This window comes from Panthera onca, chromosome B3 (assembly GCF_046562875.1).
Source record: "Panthera onca isolate mPanOnc1 chromosome B3, mPanOnc1 haplotype 2, whole genome shotgun sequence".
Taxonomy (NCBI): Eukaryota; Metazoa; Chordata; class Mammalia; order Carnivora; family Felidae; genus Panthera; species Panthera onca.
In genome coordinates, this window is record NC_138344.1 from 19,802,607 (window position 1) to 19,823,890 (window position 21,284).

The window sequence follows — 21,284 nt, forward strand, 5'->3', positions numbered from 1 at the left end:
CAAAGATTAAGTAATTATCTAAATAATAAGTTACAATGAAGCCTCAAGACTTGTAAACACCTTATTCTGGTTCTTAGATCACCAGCTTAAAAACAAATTCTAGGAATTATTGAACCTTGAATTTATATTACTGCAGTACTCTGAGAAAGGACCCTGTCCGTCCTCTCTTCCAGAAATTCTGTTCCATATTCTTATTCACCCAATGAATTTCCACTTACTGTGTACAATTTACTTCAAAGTCTACTTTTTTGTGTGTAAGTTTATTCATGTGGAGAAAGACAAAGAGAGTGAGTGGGGAAGGGGCAGAGAGAGAGGGAGAGAGAGAATCCCAAGCAAGCTCCGCACTGTGAGTGTGGAGCCCAATGCAGGGCTCAAACTCACAAAACATGAGAGCATGACCTCTCACAAAACATGAGAGCCAAAGTGGGATGTTCAACCGACTGAGCCACCCAGGCGCCCCCTCAAAGTCTACTTCTTAAGTGAAGCCCTCTCGGACACCTCCGTAGGCAGGGCTGGGCAGTCTGCCCTCAGGCTCCAAGAACACCTGGAATGTGCCATTATTTTGGCACTGAACCTAATTGTTTTTTCAACATTTTTATTTATTTTTGAGAGACAGAGAGAGACAGAGTGCGAGCAGGGGAGGGGCAGAGAGAGAGAGACGGAGACACAGAATCCAAAGCAGGCTCCAGGCTCTGAGCTGTGAGCACAGAGCCTGATGCGGAACTCGAACCCATGAACTGTGAGATCATGACCTGAGCCGAAGTCAGATGCTTAACCGACTAAGCCACCCAGGCGCCCCAGATTTGCTTCACTTTTAATACTCACCAATGCCCTGGACAGTTCATGGGCTTAAGGGCAAAAGTGTCCTTTTCAATATCAAAGGTAAACATGTTCTCACTGTAATGCTGCCAGTGGCCTGAGGTTTCCCAGAGCCTGCTGTTGTACATGTTGGGAGAGAGCACCTCTGTGAAGTTACGTTGGTGATATTCCTCCTTTAAGATAAATGCGTTGAATGTTAAAATGTGGCACAACAGATCACAATTCCACGCGAAGTAACACTAGATGCAAATATTTTTAACTTAGGATTACATCCTTTTTTTTTTAATGTTTATTATTTATTTTTGAGAGAGGGAGAGGCAGAGTGCAAGCTGGGGAGGGCAAAGAGAGAGAGGGAGATACAGAATCCAAAGCAGGCTCCAGGCTCCCAGCTGTCAGCACAGAGCCCGAGTGGGGCTCGAACTCACGAACCATGAGATCACGACCTGAGCCAAAGCCAGATGCTCAACTGACTGAGCCACCCAGGCACCCCTGGGATTGCATCTTATATTAATTCCTGGTTAAGGTGCCCTCAGTTTTAGGTGTCGTACTCTCTGGGTCATGAAGGTTAGATTAATGTACTCTCAGTATAATTTTCATATTAAGTATCTTTATTTTATATTATAAAACTGCATATAGTCCATGTTTTAATTCTTTGAAAATTAGTAATTGAAATTATATATAATTACATATAACATCTATTATATGTATTATATACTATTATATATTATATTATTATGTATATATAAGCTTTCTATAACTACAAACTCCCAAATCCTGCTACATTCTAGATAAACAGCAGGATTTTTTCTATACTGAAGAGGTAAAATAATTTCATAACTCAATAAGCCTGAATGCTACATTGCATGAAAATTTACTTTTGATCTATTTAGTTTTATCATTATTTTTTAAAGTTTATTTACTTATTTTGAGAGAGAGAGAGAGAATGAGCAGGGGAGGAGCAGAGAGAGAGAGAATCCCAAGCAGGTTCCAGGCTGTCAGGGCAGAGCCCAACACAGGGCTTGATCCCACAAACTGAGATCATAACCTGAGCTGAAATTCAGATTGGATGCTTAACTGACTGAGTCACACAGGTGCCTCTGATCTATTTAGTTTTAAATAGAAATGAAGCTGAGAATTTTAATTTTTATCACATGAAGTGGTTGAAATCTATAAAGTCATGAACTGGCTTTTCTCCCTCCCTCCCTGTAAATGGCTTCCCTACTTCAATCACTGAGGACAGGAAAAGAGAGTCAGCTGAAGTACTTATTTTAATTTTTTTTTTCCTCCGGATAGCAATCAGATGACCTTTGTTGCTGGTTTCCTAGGTTCTTACCATCTGTTAATCACTTAAGAAATACCTGGTACAAATCTAGACCACCATATTTTAATGAAGTAAAAAAAAATATTTTTCACAATTAAAAAAGTCTAAAACATGACATTTTAAAATTACTAACACTTAAAAGGATGCTATTTGTTACTCTTTGGCAGAGCATCTTTTCAGCCACTCGTGGATAGCTGGGTGTCAGCCATTCAGTAAGCTGCTTTACCTAGCCTTCATTTTTACTAAATGAGAAAGTTTTAACAAAAGTATAGGTTATAACAAATAGCACTAATTATTTTGTGGCTATGTCAGATACCTCTATATATTCAGATTAAACAAGGTCCCCAAAATTGAAGAACTGTTGGTGTGTTTGCTTATTTGTTTTTACTAGAGACTGGTTTAAAGCTTGGCTCAGAGATGATGATCAATCAACTTTTAAACCACTCTGGGTACAATTGCTACTCATGTTCACAATTCATGTATTTGGGAATGATTTTAAAGTATGTCTTAGGGGTGCCTGGGTGGCTCAGTTGGTTAAGAGTCCAACTTCGGCTTAGGTCATGATCTCGCAGTTTGTGAGTTTGAGCCCTGCGTTGGGCTCTGTGCTGACAGCTCAGAGCCTGGAGCCTGCTTCGGATTCTGTGTCTCCTCCTCTCTCTGCCCCTCCCACGCTCATGCTCTGTCTCTGTCTCTCAATAATAAGTAAACATTTAAAAAAAAATTTTTTAACTATGTCCTATGAAGGGAATGTCATTATGTCTACTGCTTACTTAGTTTAGCAAAAACCAATTATTACTACCATCTACATGCCTCATCTCTATATATTATAACATACACATGTAATATATGTATTGTTTTGTCTTTCTTATACACACATGCATACATGTAAGAGAAAGATAAAGCAAACTGGCAAAATGTTAAAAATTGATGAATCTAGATGAAAGATACATGGATGTTCAGTGTACTGCACTTTAACTTTCTGTAGATTTGAATTTTTCAAAAGAAAAAGTTGGGGAAAAATATATCTCATACCATTTCATCAATTTATTTCTCTAAAGAGTAAAGAATATCAAGTGCTGGCAAAGAATACAGCCATGCTGGTTGAGAAGTCTACAGCTCAGTCTGGTCTCCTGAAGAAACCCTGATCGCTTATTCTGAAGATTAAAAATCATATTTCATCCATGGAAATGCAAGCTGGTGCAACCACTCTGGAAAAAAGTATGGAGTTCCTCAAAAAACTAAAAATAGAACTACCCTACGACCCAGCAATTATACTACCAGGCATTTATCCACAGCATACAGGTGTTTCAAAAGGACACATGCACCCCCATGTTTATAGCAGCACTATCAACAATAGCCAAAGTATGGAAAGAGCCCAAATGTCCATCAATGGATGAATGGATAAAGAAGATGTGGCATATATATACAATGGAGTATTACTCAGCAATCAAAAAGAATGAAATCTTGCTATTTGCAACTGTGTGGATGGAACTGGACGGTATAATGCTAAGTGAAATTAGTCAGAGAAAGACAAAAATCATATGACCTCACTCATATGAGGACTTTAAGAAACAAAACAGATGAACATAAGGGAAGGGAAACAAAAATAATATAAAAGAAGGGAGGGGGACAAAACAGAAGAGACTCATAAATATGGAGAACAAACTGAGGGTTACTGGAGGGGTTGTGGGAGGGGGGAAGGGCTAAATGGGTAAGGGGCACTAAGGAATGTACTCTGAAATAATTGTTGCACTATATGCTAACTAATTTGGATGTAACTTTTGAAAAATAAAAAATAAAATTAAAAATAAATAAATAATTTTAAAAAAAGAAGGAAGCCCTATACTCAGCTGCTGCTTTATGTAGCCAATGTAGATCATGATTTCTTCCAGCTTAAAAATGTTTCATGTCTTTGACTTACTTCAGGCCTCTAAGGGAAACTTCCATTATCTGTGAGAAAGCAGTAACTGAATGTGGCCTCCTCACTATAGGGAGAGTAGCTCATGGCCAGTGATGGCACCCTGCCTCCCCCAGGTCCTGACCAGGCAATCAGAATGCTGGCCAAAGAGACACACTTGCGCTGTTCAGAATGCCTGTATAAAAATCTCACAAACAGCAAAATGGATGAAGGGGAATGAGAGATACAGGCTTCAAGTTGTGGAATGAATAAGTCATAGGAATAAGATGCACCATTAAGGAATATAGTCAATGATATTGTAATAACAATGTATTGGCTAGATGGCAGCCACCCTTGTGGTGAGCTTAGCATGAAGTCTAAACTTGTGCAATCACTATGTAGTACACCTGAAACTAATGTCACATTGTGTGTCAACTATACTACTCAAAGACAAAGTCTCAAATAGCAGCTTATTCACTGATTGAGTTCCCACTGTGGTCTGGCATTGTTGCCAGGGTAGCAAGAGTGAGCAAAACAATCCTATCTGTGCCATCCGTAGGGACAGTTCACCATTGTCCTCTGGTGGGGGACAGATGAAAAAAGATACAATTCCATTATTAGAGTTTAATGAGGGCCTGCATAGGAGAGGTAGAAGTTGCTATCTAAAGCGTCTCTATGTCCACTTTGTTTGTTCCACATTGAGTTTTTCAGTCAAAATTGTAACACATGTCACGACAGAGCACATAAAATGGCACACTGGAAATTATCTCCCTAACATAAAAGAGACACGGATGGTGGGGGAGGGTGGGGTGGGAAATGGAGCAAGGAATGATGTGATGATGAAAATACTATAATCATTTGACCCTTTTTGAGCTTTCAGAGAAGCTTAAATATGTTATATCAAGGGAGGCCACTTAATAAGTGAAACATTGGTACATTTGTCTGACATAAAGTGGGAAAAGGAAGTGAAGAAAACTTTTAGTTTGGAACTAAGGAATCAAATTTTAGTATATTTCCATGTTAACAAAACAGTCCTAATTTTAAAATTAATTCCTTATGTAAAGAATATTTTTAAGGCAATGGAAATAATCCTGTATGATATCATAATGCTGAACACATGTCATTATACATTTGCCCAACCCATAGAATATATATCACCAAGAGAGAACCCTAATGTAAATGAGGGACTTTGGGTGACTGTGATGTGTCAATATTGGCTCATCGATGTAACAAATACATCACTCTGGGGGGTGGGGGGGCTGTTGTGATGGGGCACACTATGCATGTGTAGGGGCCAGAAGTATATGTGAAATCTGTACCTCCCTCTCAATTTTGCTGCAAACCTAAAGCTGTTGTAAAAATAAAGTTTTGATTTAAAAAAATCATATTTCATCCTGAAATACTAGTTTCAGGCCATTGAAGGTACTGAATCTCTACCTGCACCTGGTGATCTGGCTACCTGAAAGCACCTAAATATCAGGGCCACAGAGCAATGCTTCCCAGCAATTTTCATCATAAAAACTACAGAAATTCCACTTAAATGACTCCTTCCCCAAGCCACACTAAAATAACAGAATTTTTATAAAAGCAAAAATCTACAAGGTCAAGGGGAAAGGAGGAGAGATGAAAGCTATATAGTTAAGAATCTGTAAAGTAGATGAACAATTGCCTTGGCAGACCTGGGGAAGCTGAAAACTGAATGGGAGAATCCCAGAAGCAAGTCTGCTTTAGCTGGGTATAGATTTCTAGGTTTCACTTTTTTTTTTAAGTTTGTTTATTTTGAGAAAGAGAGCAGGGGAGAGACAGGAAGAGAGTGAGAACCCCAAGAACCTCTGCATTGCCAGCATGGAGTCTGATGAGGGGCTTGATCCCACAAACCATGAGATCATGACCGGAGCTGAAATCAAGAATCAGACATTTAATTGACTGAGCCACCCAGGAGCCCCATTTAGGCTTAATATTTTTAAGGCATTGTTTTGTCTTCTGTTTTTTAGTGTTCCATTGAAAATGTCATTCCATTCTGATACCTAGTCCTATGTCTATGGCTTTCTCTCTCAGGAGACGTAGGATCTTTTCTTTATCCATAAAGTTTTGGAATCTCTCAGTAAGGTACCTTAGTTCCCAAGGAAAGAATGCTTTCACCAAAAATCCCAGACATACTTCTGTTGGGATTTGCAACTGCCCCTGGCCCATTTGGGGTCCCCTATGCTAGTTAACCAAAAGGCAAAGAATGACTTGCTCTTCTGGCCAGGATGACTGACTCAAATTATTGAGGAGGATTGTGCTACTGTTAAACAACGGAATAAGGGCTGTGTCTGCAATCAGTGAGGAGCCTTAAGCATTTCCACATCTAACAGTGATAGTCAGTGGGGAAACCCTGGTAACCTAAATAAGAGAGGATCATGAAGAGCTTGGATCCTGTGGGAAGACAATTTGGGTCATCCACTGTTATGGGTTGAATGGTGTCCCTCAAGAAAGGCACACTGAAGTCCTAACCCCAGGACACCAGAATGCGGACTTTTGGGGAAACGGGGCCTTTACAGAGGTGATCATCTTAAGATTTGGTCATTAGAGTGGGCTCTAATCCAATATGACTGGTGTTCTTATAAAAGGGGGGAATTTGGACAGAAACAGACACATATAGAAGGAAGATGATGCAAAGCCACACAGGGAGAAGGCCATGTGAGGGCTGGGGTGGAGGCATCAACAAGCTGAGCATCACCAGCAATGGTTGACAAACCACTGCTAGCTGGGAAGAGTGGAAGAAGGACTCACCCACAGGTTCCAGAGGGAGCATAGCTCACCAATGCCTTAATTTACACGTCTGGCCTCCAGAACTGCAAGACAATACATGTCTGTTGTTTTAAGCCACTCTGTTACAGTGCTTTGTTAGGCACTCTGTGAAACTAATGCATTCACCAAATGAAATGCTCTGTCCATCTGAGATATTGGCGGGACAAGGAGAATATGGAATGGGTGGTGGAGGAAGGAAGCTCTGATTTATTAACTTAGGCCTTGTGTCCATCTACAGAGCCTAGGGCTGGAACTATTACACTGAATTATTTCTTTTCTCTGAATACATGAAGAACACTGATGGTGGCTAATGTCACATTTTAATTTTTGCTGAGACTGAACTGATGTAAATGACACATTGGCTGATGGGACTTTGTGTGAGGAAATAAATAACTTCATGCAAGCAAAGGACAAAAGTGGACACCAGTAGCAAAGGGATTGGGCTGTGTTGGTTTTTCTCCATTTACAAACCCGAGCCACCCCATCCTGGGATATCTGCCTCCCTTCTCTGCTCTGCTCTGTGTTCCCCAAAGTTGACTTCTATGGACTCCATCACCAGGCTTACTTGCCTTGAGTTCTAGTTGGGTTTGACCAAGGAGAGGTTCCAAAAGGATCCCAAGGGTAGGAGAAGAGAGTGGTCAGGGTATTTACTCCCTCCTTTCCTACTTCTTCTTTGCCTTGGGTTTATTCTGTCTCTGGCTGTAATCTCCAGTTACAGCCTCTCTTTCACACTTCAAGCTCTCTCTAAGTTCTGGAACACTTTCTCCTCACCTGTTTGGGCCTAGGGGTGGAAGGTAAGGGAGCCTGATGTTGGTAATCCCTGGGTACTCTACATTACCTTCTTAGTTACCTCAACTGGACCCACACCTCTGCAAATATTTTCTTCTCTAGATTCCCTAGAGTTAAATCCTTTGAGTGCACTGTCAGGACTCTCCCTGCACAGGGCTAAATGTTTTGATATCTTATATGTCTGCAAAGACAAGTTTGGTTTGGAAATCCACTGAATCCAAGGTTGTGGCAACAGGAAGCACAAGTTCTCCAAATGGGTTATTAGAATAAAAAACAAGAGAAGCCACTCCCTTCTACTCCATGATTTTTCTTCTAAAGATAAACATAAATTTACCATATGACCCTGAAATCACACTCCTACATATTTACCCAAGTAAAATGAAAACCTATATTCATACAAAAACCTGTACATAAACATTTATAACAGCTTTATTCATAATTTTCTAAATTTGGAAGCAATCCAAATGTCCCTCAGCTAAGGAATCTGTGTTATGTCCATACAATGGAATACTGCTCAATAATAAAAGGAGACTACCATTAATATACTTATTAGCCTGAGGGAAAGAAATGAGTCTCAAAAGATTATATACAGTGATGATTCTGTTTATATGGCAAAATTTTCAGGATGGAGAACAAATCAATGGTTTGATCAAAGGAGAAAGGGTTTGACTCTAAAGAGGTAGCATAACAGAAATTTTTTGGGTAATGAAGTTGCTCTGTATCTTGAATACTGTGATGATAATACAATTCTGCACATTTGTTGAAAAAGTATGAGTTTTATTGTATGAAATTCTAGAATGAAAAAATTTAAGGAAAGTAAGAAAGATAGAGAACCAGTTGATAGACATGTTCCTGAATACAGGGGGGAAGAGTTTCAAGTAGGGTAACAACAAGATGTCCCTATTTATTTACTATCAGTTTTCCATACAGTCAGTAACCAATATACATCCAAACGTTCACCCACCTTAGCTTGAACGTAAGTGGAGGTCATCTCACCCCAGAATCAAAGACTCAGAAACTTTGGAATTTCCTTCTTACTGGGAATAATATGCCCTCCTGCATGACCTTCCACAGAAAGGCAACAGTTCTATTTCTGAGAAAAATGGCCCCACACGATGGAGTGTTTCTGCACTATGCTCAGTATCACCTACCCCACTACTCTGGCTACAGTTAACAGGACCTGGCACCAAGCCACAGTGTGTTGACACTGGACGGGCCAATGGCCCTTGAGGTGGCCTGATGTGAATGAGAATCTGCCCCACATGTACACCCTCTACTGCCTGGTGATTAACCAGAACTGGATCTCTGTTGAAGGACTGTGAGACACAGAGAAGGGGTACAGAAAAAAAAAAAAAAAAAGGACACAAATGATCAGACTGAACAAAAAAATAAGACCCAACAATATTCTAGTTTTCAAGAAATGTACATTCAATATAGAAACAGAAATAGGCAGAAAATAAAAGGAAAGAAAAAGATATATCACACAAGCCCTAACATAAGAAAGCAGTTTTGCCAGTATTAATATCAAGTAGACTTTTAAAAAAATTAGCTTGATGAAGGTCAAATGCTGTATGGTTCCACTTACATGAGTTACCTAGAATACCCAAATTCATAGAGACAGAAAGTAAAATGGTGGTTATCAGAAGCTGGGGGAGGTGGGGACGGGGAGTCATTGTTTAAGGGGTTCAGAGATTCATTATGCAATGATGAAAAGGTTCTAGAGAGTTTCAGTTCTGCAAGATGAGAAGAGTTTTGGAAATGGATGGTGGTGATAACTGCAAAACAATATAAATGTATTTAACACAACTGAACCATATGGTTAAAAAAGGTTAAAATAGTAAATTTTATGTTATATATGTTTTACTACAAAATAGCTTTATTTAGGTATAATTTATATGCAATAAAATTCACCAATTTTGAGTACATGATTCTTAATGACTTTTGACAGATGTATACAGTCATGTAATCTCCACCATAATCAACACATAGGATATTTCCATCACATCAAAAAGTTCCCTCCAGATCCTCTGTAGTCACCCCCTATCCCTGTCCCCAGGACCCCTAATTGTCTTTCCTATCACTATAGTTTTACCATGTCTAAAATTTCATATAATGGAATCATACCACATGTGGCCTCTGACTGACTTCTTTGGTTTAGCATAAAACCTTTGAGATTATTCCTTCTTGTTGCATGTATCAGTACTCCATTCCTTTTTATTGCCGAGGAGTAGTCCATTACATATCACGGTTATGCTTATCTGTTCACTAGCTGATGAGACTCTCTGTTGTTTCCATTTTTTTGCTACAATAAATAAAGCTTCTATGGACATTCAAAGTCTCTGTATAGACATGTGTTTTTATTTTTCTTGGGTAAATAACCAGGAGTGAAATTGATGGGTCACACAGTTAAGCATATGTTTAACTGTGTAAGAAACTGCCAAACTGTTTTTACAAAGTAGCTGTACCATTTTGCATACAGGCAATGGGAGTTAGAATTTCTCCACATTCTTGCCAAGTTCTAGTGTTTTCAGGGTTTTTTTTGTTTTTGTTTTTGTTTTGTTTTGTTGGCCATGGGGAGTGTGTGTGTGGAGGGGGACATTCTAGTGGACATGTAATTATACCTCACTGCAGCCCTAATTTTCATTTCTTTGATGACTAATAATGATGAGCACCTTTTTTTATCTGTTTCTCTGCCATTTCTATTAAAAAATCAAATATCTAGGCATAAACCTGATGAAAAATGTGCAAGACTTCTAAAATAGAAATTAAAAAACATTGCTGAAGGAAAATAACTAAATGAACTGACAAAATTTCCATGTTCATAACTCAATGTGGTTAAGATGTAAATTATCTACAAATTAATCTATAGAGTGAAGGACATTCCAATAAAAATTCCAGCAGTTATTTTTTAGAAACTTGATAAGCATCATATAAAATTTATATGGAAACACAAAGAATTTAGAATAGCCAAAATAATCCTGAAAAACTTAAAATTAAACTGATATTAAGACTTAAAATATAGTTAAAATAAGTACAGTAATCAAAGCAGTGTGGTGTTAGTGCAAGGACAGACAACAAAGGGACAAAAGAATAGAATAAATATCCAGAAATACATAATGACTATTATATGCATATGATTATACAGTTTAGGACAAAGACTCTACTGTATTAATAAATGGTATTGAAGTTACTGGCTAACCCTATGGAAAAAATGAACCTTGATCCCTCTACTGCACAGAACCTAAAAATGAATTCAAGGTAGATCATGTCCTTAAGTCTGAAAACAAATTCAACCAAGCTTCTAGAATGGAAAAAAGAAGAATATTTTCATGACTCCAAAATAGGCAAAGATTTCTTAAACACAGCATGAAAGCACTAACCAGAAAGGAAAAAAAAAAAAAGCAAAACAGGACTTTGTTAAACACGAGAACTGTTGGTTAAAACACATTATTAAGAAAGTGAAACAATAAGCTGTAGCCTGAAAAAATATACTCATAATATGTACATTTAGCAAATGATTCATATCAGAATACAGAAGAACTCCTAAAAATAATTAAGAGACTAACAATCCAATTTTTTTAATTGACAAAATACTTCACAAAAGAGGATTCCAAATGACCGACAAGCATATGAAAAGGTTGTCACATCATTATTCATCAGGGAAATGCAGAATAATACCACGGTACCAACCAGAATGACAAACTGAATACCAAGTGTTGAAGAGAATGTAGAGTAAGTGACAGCTCATATATTTTAGAAGGAACATTAAATGGTTCAACCATATGAAAACTTTTCAGCATTTTGTTAAATTAGTCAATAACAGGGGCACCTGGGTGGCTTGGTCAGTTAAGCGTCCGACTTCGGCTCAGGTCATGATCTCACGGCCCGTGAGTTCGAGCCCCGCGTTGGGCTCTGTGCTGACCGCTCAGAGCCTGGAGCCTGTTTCAGATTCTGTGTCTCCCTCTCTCTCTGCCCCTCCCCTGTTCATGCTCTGTCTCTCTCTGTCTCAAAAATAAATAAACGTTGAAACAAAAATTTAAAAAAAATTAGTCAATAACACTCTACAACCTAGCAATTCCACTTCCACGTATATACCCAAGAGAAGTGAGTACTCGTGCCCACCAAAAGACATGTACAAAAATGTTCATAGCAGTTTCATGTCAAATAGCTCCAAAGTGGAAACAACTTAAATGTATACCTACAGGAGAACGAATAAATACGCTGTACTATATTCACAAAATGAAATACCTCAAACAATAGAAAGATAATTATATGCAAAACCTGGATGACTCTCAGACATTAAGTTGAACAAAAGAAGCCAGAAACACAATAAATAGCTAATACTGTAGGAGTCCATTTACATGAAATTTTGAAGACCAGGAACAATTGATCTATGGTAGACAGAAATCAGCAAGATTATCCCAGGTGAAAAGAGGGGAGGTGGGTATTGACTGGGAAGACCCAAGAGGACCTTATAGGATGGAGCTGTTCTATGTCTTGATCTGGGTGGTGACTGTGTAGATGTACACACATGGGAACATTTATTGACCTGTATGCTTCAGATTTATGCATTTTAACAAATGTAACTGAACCTCCAATCAGCAACTCTGGCACCAGCTTCCACCTGAATGTGGCCATATAAGGAATTCAACGTAAGAACCATGCAATTAAGTCTAACACTTGGAACCATTAGAGATAACAATGAAAAAAAAAAAATGGCCATTTTAAGCCACTAAGCTTTGGGATATTTTGTTATGCTGCGACAGACAGCCAGAACAGAATTTGTTCTGGTTGTGGGTGCTGCTATAATAGCAACCTAAAACAGGCAGCCTTGGCTTTGGGACCAGGTGGTGGGCAGAAGCTGGGTGGCTAGAGCCTGTGGGAACTTGAAGGGCAGCGAGGAAAATATATTGGAGGATGAAGAAAAGGGGACTCTTGTGGTGCCAGAAAACTGGTAACACCATCACCTGAGGTAAATGAAAAACAGAAAGAGTACCCAAAGAATTCACGGACTGTAGCTAGGGATGTGTCTAGGCAGAAAGTACAAAGGAACAACTGACTACTTAGAGCTGCCTACGATAAAATACAAGAGAGACAAAAACTAAACAGGGTACTATTTTTGGAGAGGAGATATCAAAATGCCAGGACCTGTTGGGTTCAAAAATAAAACTATTGCGTCCTCAGACTCATCCAGCAAAAGACTCATAAGGTAAGAATGGCTTTAGCACAAAAATAAAATACAGTGTACAGCCAATAAAGCATGGCCTTACAGTAAAGCTCTTGAGGGTATAAAGGTGTGCCATTTATGAAGACCTCACAGTGATCTGAATGAGTATCTACAGTGATCTGAATGAGAGTCTTAAGATGGTGCTTTGTAGACTCTGTCAGCTAAGCATTAAGGCTTTTAAGAATCTTAAGTGTATAGTCTTGCAGCAGCCTCACAGGCAGCCTTAAGTAGAGAAGAATTTGGTTCATAAAGAGGCACAGCTGTGGTTTTTATAGAAGTCTTGATTACAAATGTATATAAAAGACCCCACAAAGTTTTTAAAGGAATTGTCCTGGCTTAGAGTAAAATGGATAGAGACAGCACAAAATGAAATGAGGCCTTGGGATGCCCAAAGTCCTACTGAAAGAAACAGGTTGAGAACACTGAGAAAGCTACTCAGAGGTCTGCGTGGGCTATTGCTCATGGTAAAGGAAGGATGATTCAAAGGGCAGAACCATAACCCAGGAAGAGACAAAACTAAGTCCTACCCAAAGTGCACTTTTTGACCAGGGAGAAAGAACAAGTAGGTTGTCAGGGTATCTGCAGATCAGTGACAACTACTCTCCCGCGCCCCTTTTTGAATGGCAATATGTACTGCCTCCTATTTCTCTATCATCATTTTATAATGTTAGGGTGGGGTTGACCCAGAGACAATTGTCCCTTTAATTCACAGATCTTAAGATGAGCAGAACTGCATTTGGTAATCTGTACTTTGCACCCAAAGACCCTCATCTATACCTAGACCTGATTCAGATGACATATTATTAGATTTTGAGCCAATGCAGTGATTGGATGAGATGTGCAATCATTTGCTTAGCCAACAGTAGAACACATTTGAAGAGCAGAATTGGACCTCCTCCAGTTTTCTGGAGCTGAAGAAACCATAGACTGTCAACTGGAAACCCCACAGGGCCATGCCCTAGTAACAGGGATGAATAAGAGGCAGATTCTGTCTTATCAAAATGGAAGCCCAGCCCTAACTCAGCTCCATCTTTGAATGGATTAATTAGGCTTCGATCTTGACAGAGGGTAAATGTTCTTGTAGGAGATGACATCATCTAAAGCCTCTGAAGTTATTTTTATATACAGTATTTAGCATATAATAAAAAATTACCAAATATGGGAAAGGCAAGACCATATAACTGAAAACCAAGAGAAAAAAACAGGCAAAGTTTCTGAATTTTTTTGTTGTTATTGTTTTGTTTTGTTTGCATGGAAAGGCCAGTTTCTTCAGACAAAGGTATCTGGGAGTTCAAAGTCCTCTGCCTCATCCGTGTCTGCCAAATATTCTTATTCCAAAATTCAAGGACCCACTCTTTCCCAAAAGTGCCCTTACCTTAGCATAAGAGACCACTGGGGTTGTGAATTTAAATGGCTTTACAATTCTGCAGCCCATACAATCAGGCCTTGGGCCTAATCATCAGCCATGTGCGTCTTACATCTATAAAGATAAGAGATTCCTATCAGGCTACCACAGAGACTTTCTGTTTATTCTCCATATACTCAATGACCAACCTCGAGAGTTCAGGGTGCCAGGGGCTATATTGATTTTCTGGCAGACAGCCTATCCAAAACAGCAGCTGTGATGGTCATCACCACCTGCTATAGTCTCGGATAATCTTCAGTGATTCTTCAGGCCCTCTGGGCTCCCTTGGCTTCACACTGGCTGATCCCTACTGGAAGGTATGTAGCCCAGGTGACAAAGTCCACAGAGCTTAGCCTCCAGGGACACAAAACAAGAAAAGAAGGAATGGAGATGAGACAGGTGAGGCAGACAGAGAATAACCAGCTCATGCCAGTAACCTTTTCTCAGGAAGTTGCTGAAGAAAGTGCTTCCCCAAAGGAGAGGGATAAGGAAAGAAGAGTAAGGCATGGGATCAGGGAAGAAGAGAACCAACATAGCAGAGACACGAGGGGAGTAGCCAGAATGATGAGGAAAACAAGTACTGAGACATCAGTTGGCGAGAATCCTTGCAGCAAGTTAATTCTGGAAAAAGGGGACCAAATTTTCAAAAATTACTGAGAGATTACCTGAATACTCAGAATATGCTGTAAGGAGTTTTGCAGTTTTGAGAAAAAGTTTGAGGATGAATTGGTGATAGGAACTAAGTTAGTGACATAAAACTGAGTAAATGACAATTTTACGTAATTACTAGTTACAGGAAAGAAAAAAAAACACAAGAAAGGAAACATAATCCTAGTAGTTACATGGATCATCACTGAACAGTATCTGGAGTTCAAATGAGAGAAACACTTAAGACTTTCTCATCTACAGACTTTATTACAAGAAGGTATTTTACCTAATTGTCTTTACTCTTTGCTCTGGATGGAGGTGCCAAGCTACCTGGGAGTCATACCAGTGAGGGACACCATGGACCCCTGGGTCAGGGACGGTGGAGGGAGACCATGGACCACATTTTGAGAATCAACAGTTCATCATTTAGCATTCTGTGCCAGATAGGACACTTCCTCCTTTCTTCTCCTTCCCAGGGAGTCCACACTTAGTCTAATTCTTATCTTTGTATTGTTCATGCTCTAGAAACTTTTATGGACAATAGGTGCACTTACTGAAATTCAAGAATGCATTTTATTTAGGAAATACAGAAATTATTTCAATTTTTTTGAGGTACAACCCAGTATTTCTCTTTAGTTCAAAATTCTTATTAATATTACTAAAATAAAGTTAATGAAAATGCTTGGCTATTTTATTACGAAAGTAGGAAAATAATAAAGTGTACAATGGAGCTGAATAAAAAAATGTTTTAAAAATTAACTTACTCGTATGAAATTCATAAGTGTGTTATAAATGAAGGCTCCTCTGGGAAGAAAAAAGCAGCTCCCAGGACTCAGATCGTGGAAGAAGAATAGTTCTTGTTCCTAGATTAAAACAATAACTGCATCTCAAATCTCATTGCCATTGATCAATATTTACTGTATGCATATGACATTGAAGGAATGAGACTTATACTCAGTTATGACTTCCATCTTCTAACAACTAAAGCCCCTCAATACTTACCTCTAACTAGAATTACTACCACATGTAAAATTACAATTCATATTTATGGTTACTTAGCTCTTCATTCACCTTTTATTCACTGCTAATTTCTGACGTGGCATCTTGGAATGTGGATCTCATGGGGAGAGAACATGGCCAAAGATCAGAAAAGTTCACTCCAGGGGGAAGGCTCCACGTGGCGGTGGCCATCATCATGGCTGTCACTACTGAATGCCTGCCCCATGCTGCTGCCACCATACAGCATCTGCCCTCCCCATCAGCCCTACAACGCCACCGAGCAAGAGACGAGCACGTGCAGTTCCATAAGTGAGCACATGGCCCACCATATAACATAGCTCATAAGTGGCCAAACTGACACTCAAACCCAGGTCCACACACTCTTAAATCTCATTCTGTCTTTCTGCTCTGTTCCCCCAAAACAAAGTATGTTGTTAAGTACATACAATTTTTTACAACATTATTTTTACATCATGGTATGAGTGACAGAAAGCTGTAATTTTAAAATCTAATAAAAGACACATGAAGGAAAGCTATGAGGAGACATTTGGAGTATTAACATGAGGTTGCAATAGCAAACTCTGAATGCCAGCAAAACAGAAGATAGGACAAGGGAAGAAGAGATCCCATTTTCCAAACAATTAAATCATAGGCCAACAAAGAATGTCCTCATCCTGCTAGTGATTAGGATGCAGGTGTACCTTTCCGATTTTCCTGTGATCACGGTTCCTGGCTTCCTCTTGGAACTTTTCCCAGGTTTTCATCATCTGGTTATCAGGAAAGGATATCCCATAGATCCTCTGCAGTGTTTCCATTTCAGGGTTGCCCTCCCAGTATGTTGAGGAATTCTAAGCATCAAACAAAAGTTGGGTAAACATACCAAACATTTGGTTATAAATAAAACCACTCTTAAATCTGTGCACAAGTTTCCACTACGCCATCCACATAGCTTACGATGACTTTTTGTAGCACCAGGAAGACTCTTAAACTGATTCTAATTAAACCTCCCCAGCCCAAATACATCAGAAAATTATGTAGAGTCTGCCATGGATTCTAGGAATGAATAGTGAGAAGGAAGGGGAAGGTGGGCGGGGCCAATAGTAATTGAACCACAGAGGAGAGGAACAGCATACAGTACAGAGACATGAAGATCCCAGCCAAATGTTCTTGCTCACACTACTAGGGTGATTCAAGGAAGTCATCAAGTGCAGAACAGTATCTTAAAATATATGAGAAAGAAAGGCACTGTACCATGTATAGTAATGTTAAATAATAAACAATTAAAAGCTACATGTAAGGTCCTAATTTTCAAAAATTACAGTATTTTTAGAAGCTTCTGTAAAAATTGGGGTGCCTGGGTTACTCAGTTGATTTAGCATCCGACTTCGGCTCAGGTCATCTCATGGTTTGTAGGTTTGAGCTCCTCATTGGGCTCTGTGCTGACAGCTCAGAGTCTGGAGCCTGCTTGGGATTCTGTGTTTCCCTCTCTCTCTTTCCCCTCCCCAATTTGTGTGCTTACTCTCTCTCTCTCTCTCTCTTTCCCTCTCTCTCAAAAATAAATAAATAAACATTAAAAAAAGAAGCTTCTGTAAAAATCAAATAATGAGGTATTTTAAAATACTGTGATACTCAGATTATAAAAGATATGATTGAAAATTCCTCATTATCTGGTTTATCTTAAGTTTGCTGTATTAAAAAAATAAATGCTTACCTTGAAAATTTTTATGGCTTTAATTTTTCCAGTGTGTCTTACATGGGGCCCTTTGCAAAGGTCAATTAGTGGACCACACCTATAATGAAATATTTCAGACATGCCCAGACACAGTTACAGCTTTTTGGACCGTTCATTACAAATCATGTTTTCATATGTTTTAAGTGAAGGATCTTACTTATTCGTACATCTTGAGGCAATTTTTAACTTGGGGGGCAATTTAAAATAATTTAATTCTTAATTTAGGATGAAGAAAGAGGCAATTTATCTGGCCTCAGATCCCAGTCTTGCCTCCTTTGCTCAAATTCAAAAAGTTACAGAATCTTCTGACAGAAACCACGCAGTCACCCACCACTTTTCAATGTCATGTCCCAAGGCTATTGAAAACCTTCCACTGTCATAAAATCAAAAAGCCATTTCCCTGTTCTACACTGATCTGCAAAGCCAAAATTAACTGCAACTTATATAAAATGTGCTAACTTGATACTTTAAAAATAAACTTCACCAAACCTATAGAATGTACACCAACAAGAGCGAACCATAATGTAAACTCTGGACTCTATGTGATTATGATGGTCAGTGCAGGTCCATCAACTGTCACTAACGAGCCACTCCACGGGGGGGCATTGGTAGTGGCGGAGGCTGTGCACGAGTGGGGGAGAGGGTATGTGCGAAATCTCTGTACCTTCTCAATTTTGCTGTGGACTGAAATCTGCCCTGAGAAATAAGGTCTGTTCAATAAATAATAAACAAATAAGTAAGTAAGTAGGTAAATAAATAAATAAATAAATAAATAAATAAATTTCAAGGGTCTTTTGTGTATTTGTTTTTAGGTACTCTGGTGTTATGACAAAAGCCTTAACTGTCTTTTGGTTTACTAAAATGGAACACTGACTTCAGTGCAACTCTCAGGCACAAGTTCAGGTCAGAGATGACACCATTATTAAAACACATAGTGTGGGGTGCCTGGGCGGCTCAGTCGGTGAAGCTTCTGACATCTAACTCTTGGTTTTGGCTCACGTCATGATCTCACAGTACCTGAGTCCTGGGTTGGGTTCTGTGCTGACAGTGTGGAGCCTGCTGGGATTCTCTCTCTCTCTGTCTCTCTCTCTCTCTCTCTGCCTGCCCCTCCCCTCTCAAAATAAATAACATTAAATAAAAAAAACCACATGGTGCAGTTGCTGGGGATTGATTCACTTGCACCTCTAACCACGAAGGACCCCCAAACCTTAATAAGCACAGACTTTTTTTCAAGCACAGAGACACTTAAAAAAATTAAAATACTAATGACACTGGTCAGAGGGAAGGTACTTAACATCAACTAATTTAAGGAAAATTTAGTAAAGAAAGTAAATTCTTCCTTAACTATTCCAACCAATTTTAAATACTTTTAAAGTTCACTGGTTAAAGAGTTAAAATTACAATGAATACATAAAGGGGCTGGTTTATTCACCAAAGTGGATAAATATGCTTTAAATATGAAAATGTCATTTATTTGAATGGCCAGGCTTTATTGTTCTCTGCCCAAGATGGGAGTGGTAAATCAAAGCTCACAGGTGTGGAAGGAATGCCTAATTAGCATGGAAGACTTCAATACGCTCATCTTAAAATAACCCTGTAGAAGAAAATACAATTCATTTTCTAAAAATTAAATTGACAGAGTAAGAAGTGTCAATATTGACCTAAGGAAGGTTCAAAAAATAGCCACAAGAGCTCAAGTATTAGGAGCCTGAATTTTAAAACTTCGCATGTCTTTTCTATCTCTTCATGTATTAAACTTCAAAATGCATATAGTAACATTTATTTGAATTATAAGTAATAACCAATAAAACCTTATCAGGTCACTGGAGAATAGCAAAGATGAGGCAAGCATGGTATCCCACTTCAATGTCAAATGGCAACGAGTTCATATTATAATGTAAGAAATGCACTGAGCACATCTTTGCTTAAAGGGGAGATGACTTCTCTTACAGTACGATGAAACTACAGACCTGTAACTATGTGACCATGGAAAGTAAATGCTTTGTGGAGGGTTTTTCTGATACCAGATCTCCTAAGATTGGACCATGAAGGTCATAGCATCAGCCAGACATCCAGAACACACAGAAATGGGGAACAGCAATTACCTACAAGGCAGCTTTAAAACCACACGAATAAAATAGGGGCTCCAGATGTTAAACAAACAGAACTGAGTTGTGGTGATATTGATTTCACTTGCCTCTTCCTATCACTTGATTTGCCTTCGGTTCCTAACACTGTCTTTCTGTTTTATCATGAACATCCTGCTAACGCATGAAAGCTAACAACACCTTTGGACTCCAGGAAACGGGGAGTATATATAGTGGAGGCAGGAAATCACTGCATGAGGGGATGGTCCCTAACAGCTCCCACTGCCACATTAATAAGAATATGAGGATGAAACAAAATTCCGTTCCTAAAGAGCTCCCCTTGAAATGTAAAGCACTGGGCAAACACAATCTCACCCACATGGGGAAAGATGCTGCTACAGCTAACATCTGGAAAATGAAATTCGGGTTTCAGCAGCAGACTGATAAACACAAATGAAGACATAATAATTTCCTTTTGCTGATAACATTTTGGAGTCTCTAGCTAACATAGTATACCAACTATGCAAATTGACAAAGAGACCACCCACCCAAGGACCAACTGCTTCTACTGCTAATGCCTTAAAGTTTACCACTGAGCACCACTTAAAATTTACACACACTTTGGGGTGCCTGGGTGGCTCAGTCAGTTAAGCTCAGGTCATGATCTCATGGTTCCTGAGTTTGAGCCCCGCATCAGTCTCTGTGCTGACAGCTCAGAGCCTGGAGCCTGCTTCAGATTCTGTGTCCCCCTCTCTTTCTGCCCCTCCTATGCTTGCACTTTGTCTCTCTCTCTCTCAAAAATAAATAAACATTTTTAAAAATTCAAAATAAATAAATAAATAAATACAGTCTACACACACTTTACCTGTAAACTGTCGTAGTTGGAGTGTTAACCTTCTCATTCAGGATGCGGCATTTAAATTTATTGTACTATAAAGAAAAACATATTTACATATTATTATGTTATTATGTAAAATGCTTAAGTAGGAAAAATTTTTCTTTTTAGGAAAAAAACTTATTTTTTTTCAACAAACACTGAATGGGTGTCTACTATGTTCTAGTGCTGAGACCCCAGGAATACCAAGAGCTCATAGCTTAGAGCTGTACTGTCCAAAACAGGAGCCACAGCCCGTGTGGCTATTGAGCACTTGCAATGGAACCAGTCTGAAATGAGATGTGTGTAAATGCAAAACACATTGGATTTCAGAGACATGCTGTGAAAGAATGTACAATAGTTTAGTAACTATTTTTATGTTGGTTACATGATACAGTGATATTTTTGATATAATGGGTTAAATACGACATTATAAAAATTAATTTTGCCATTCTTTTACTTTTAAAATGTGGCCACCAGAAAAAGATTATATCCGTGGCTCAGATTTGTGAATCACATTATATTTTTATTGAACGGCACTGTTCTAGAAGATTCCAATTTTTTTATCTCATTTTTAGAGTGTACTTTTTAAAGTTTTTATTTAAATTCCAGTTAGTTAATATACAGTGTAATACTAATTTCAGGTGTACAATATAGTGCAATTCATGACTTCCATATATCAGGTACTCATCA

The 21,284-nt window shown here is 38.8% G+C and overlaps 1 protein-coding gene across 1 annotated transcript in view; it reads right to left on the bottom strand.

Annotated features, from left to right (window-relative positions):
* TARS3 (threonyl-tRNA synthetase 3) overlaps window positions 1–21,284 on the bottom strand; it is a 69,325-nt gene that overhangs the window by 26,488 nt on the left and 21,553 nt on the right. Inside the window, exons 7-11 of the mRNA XM_060617836.3 lie at window positions 20,583–20,647; window positions 17,610–17,688; window positions 16,600–16,746; window positions 15,664–15,762; window positions 826–992 (exon numbers count right to left, since the gene is read on the bottom strand). Coding sequence (XP_060473819.2) covers window positions 826–992; window positions 15,664–15,762; window positions 16,600–16,746; window positions 17,610–17,688; window positions 20,583–20,647 — 557 coding nt within the window. The remainder of the gene's footprint in view (window positions 1–825; window positions 993–15,663; window positions 15,763–16,599; window positions 16,747–17,609; window positions 17,689–20,582; window positions 20,648–21,284) is intronic.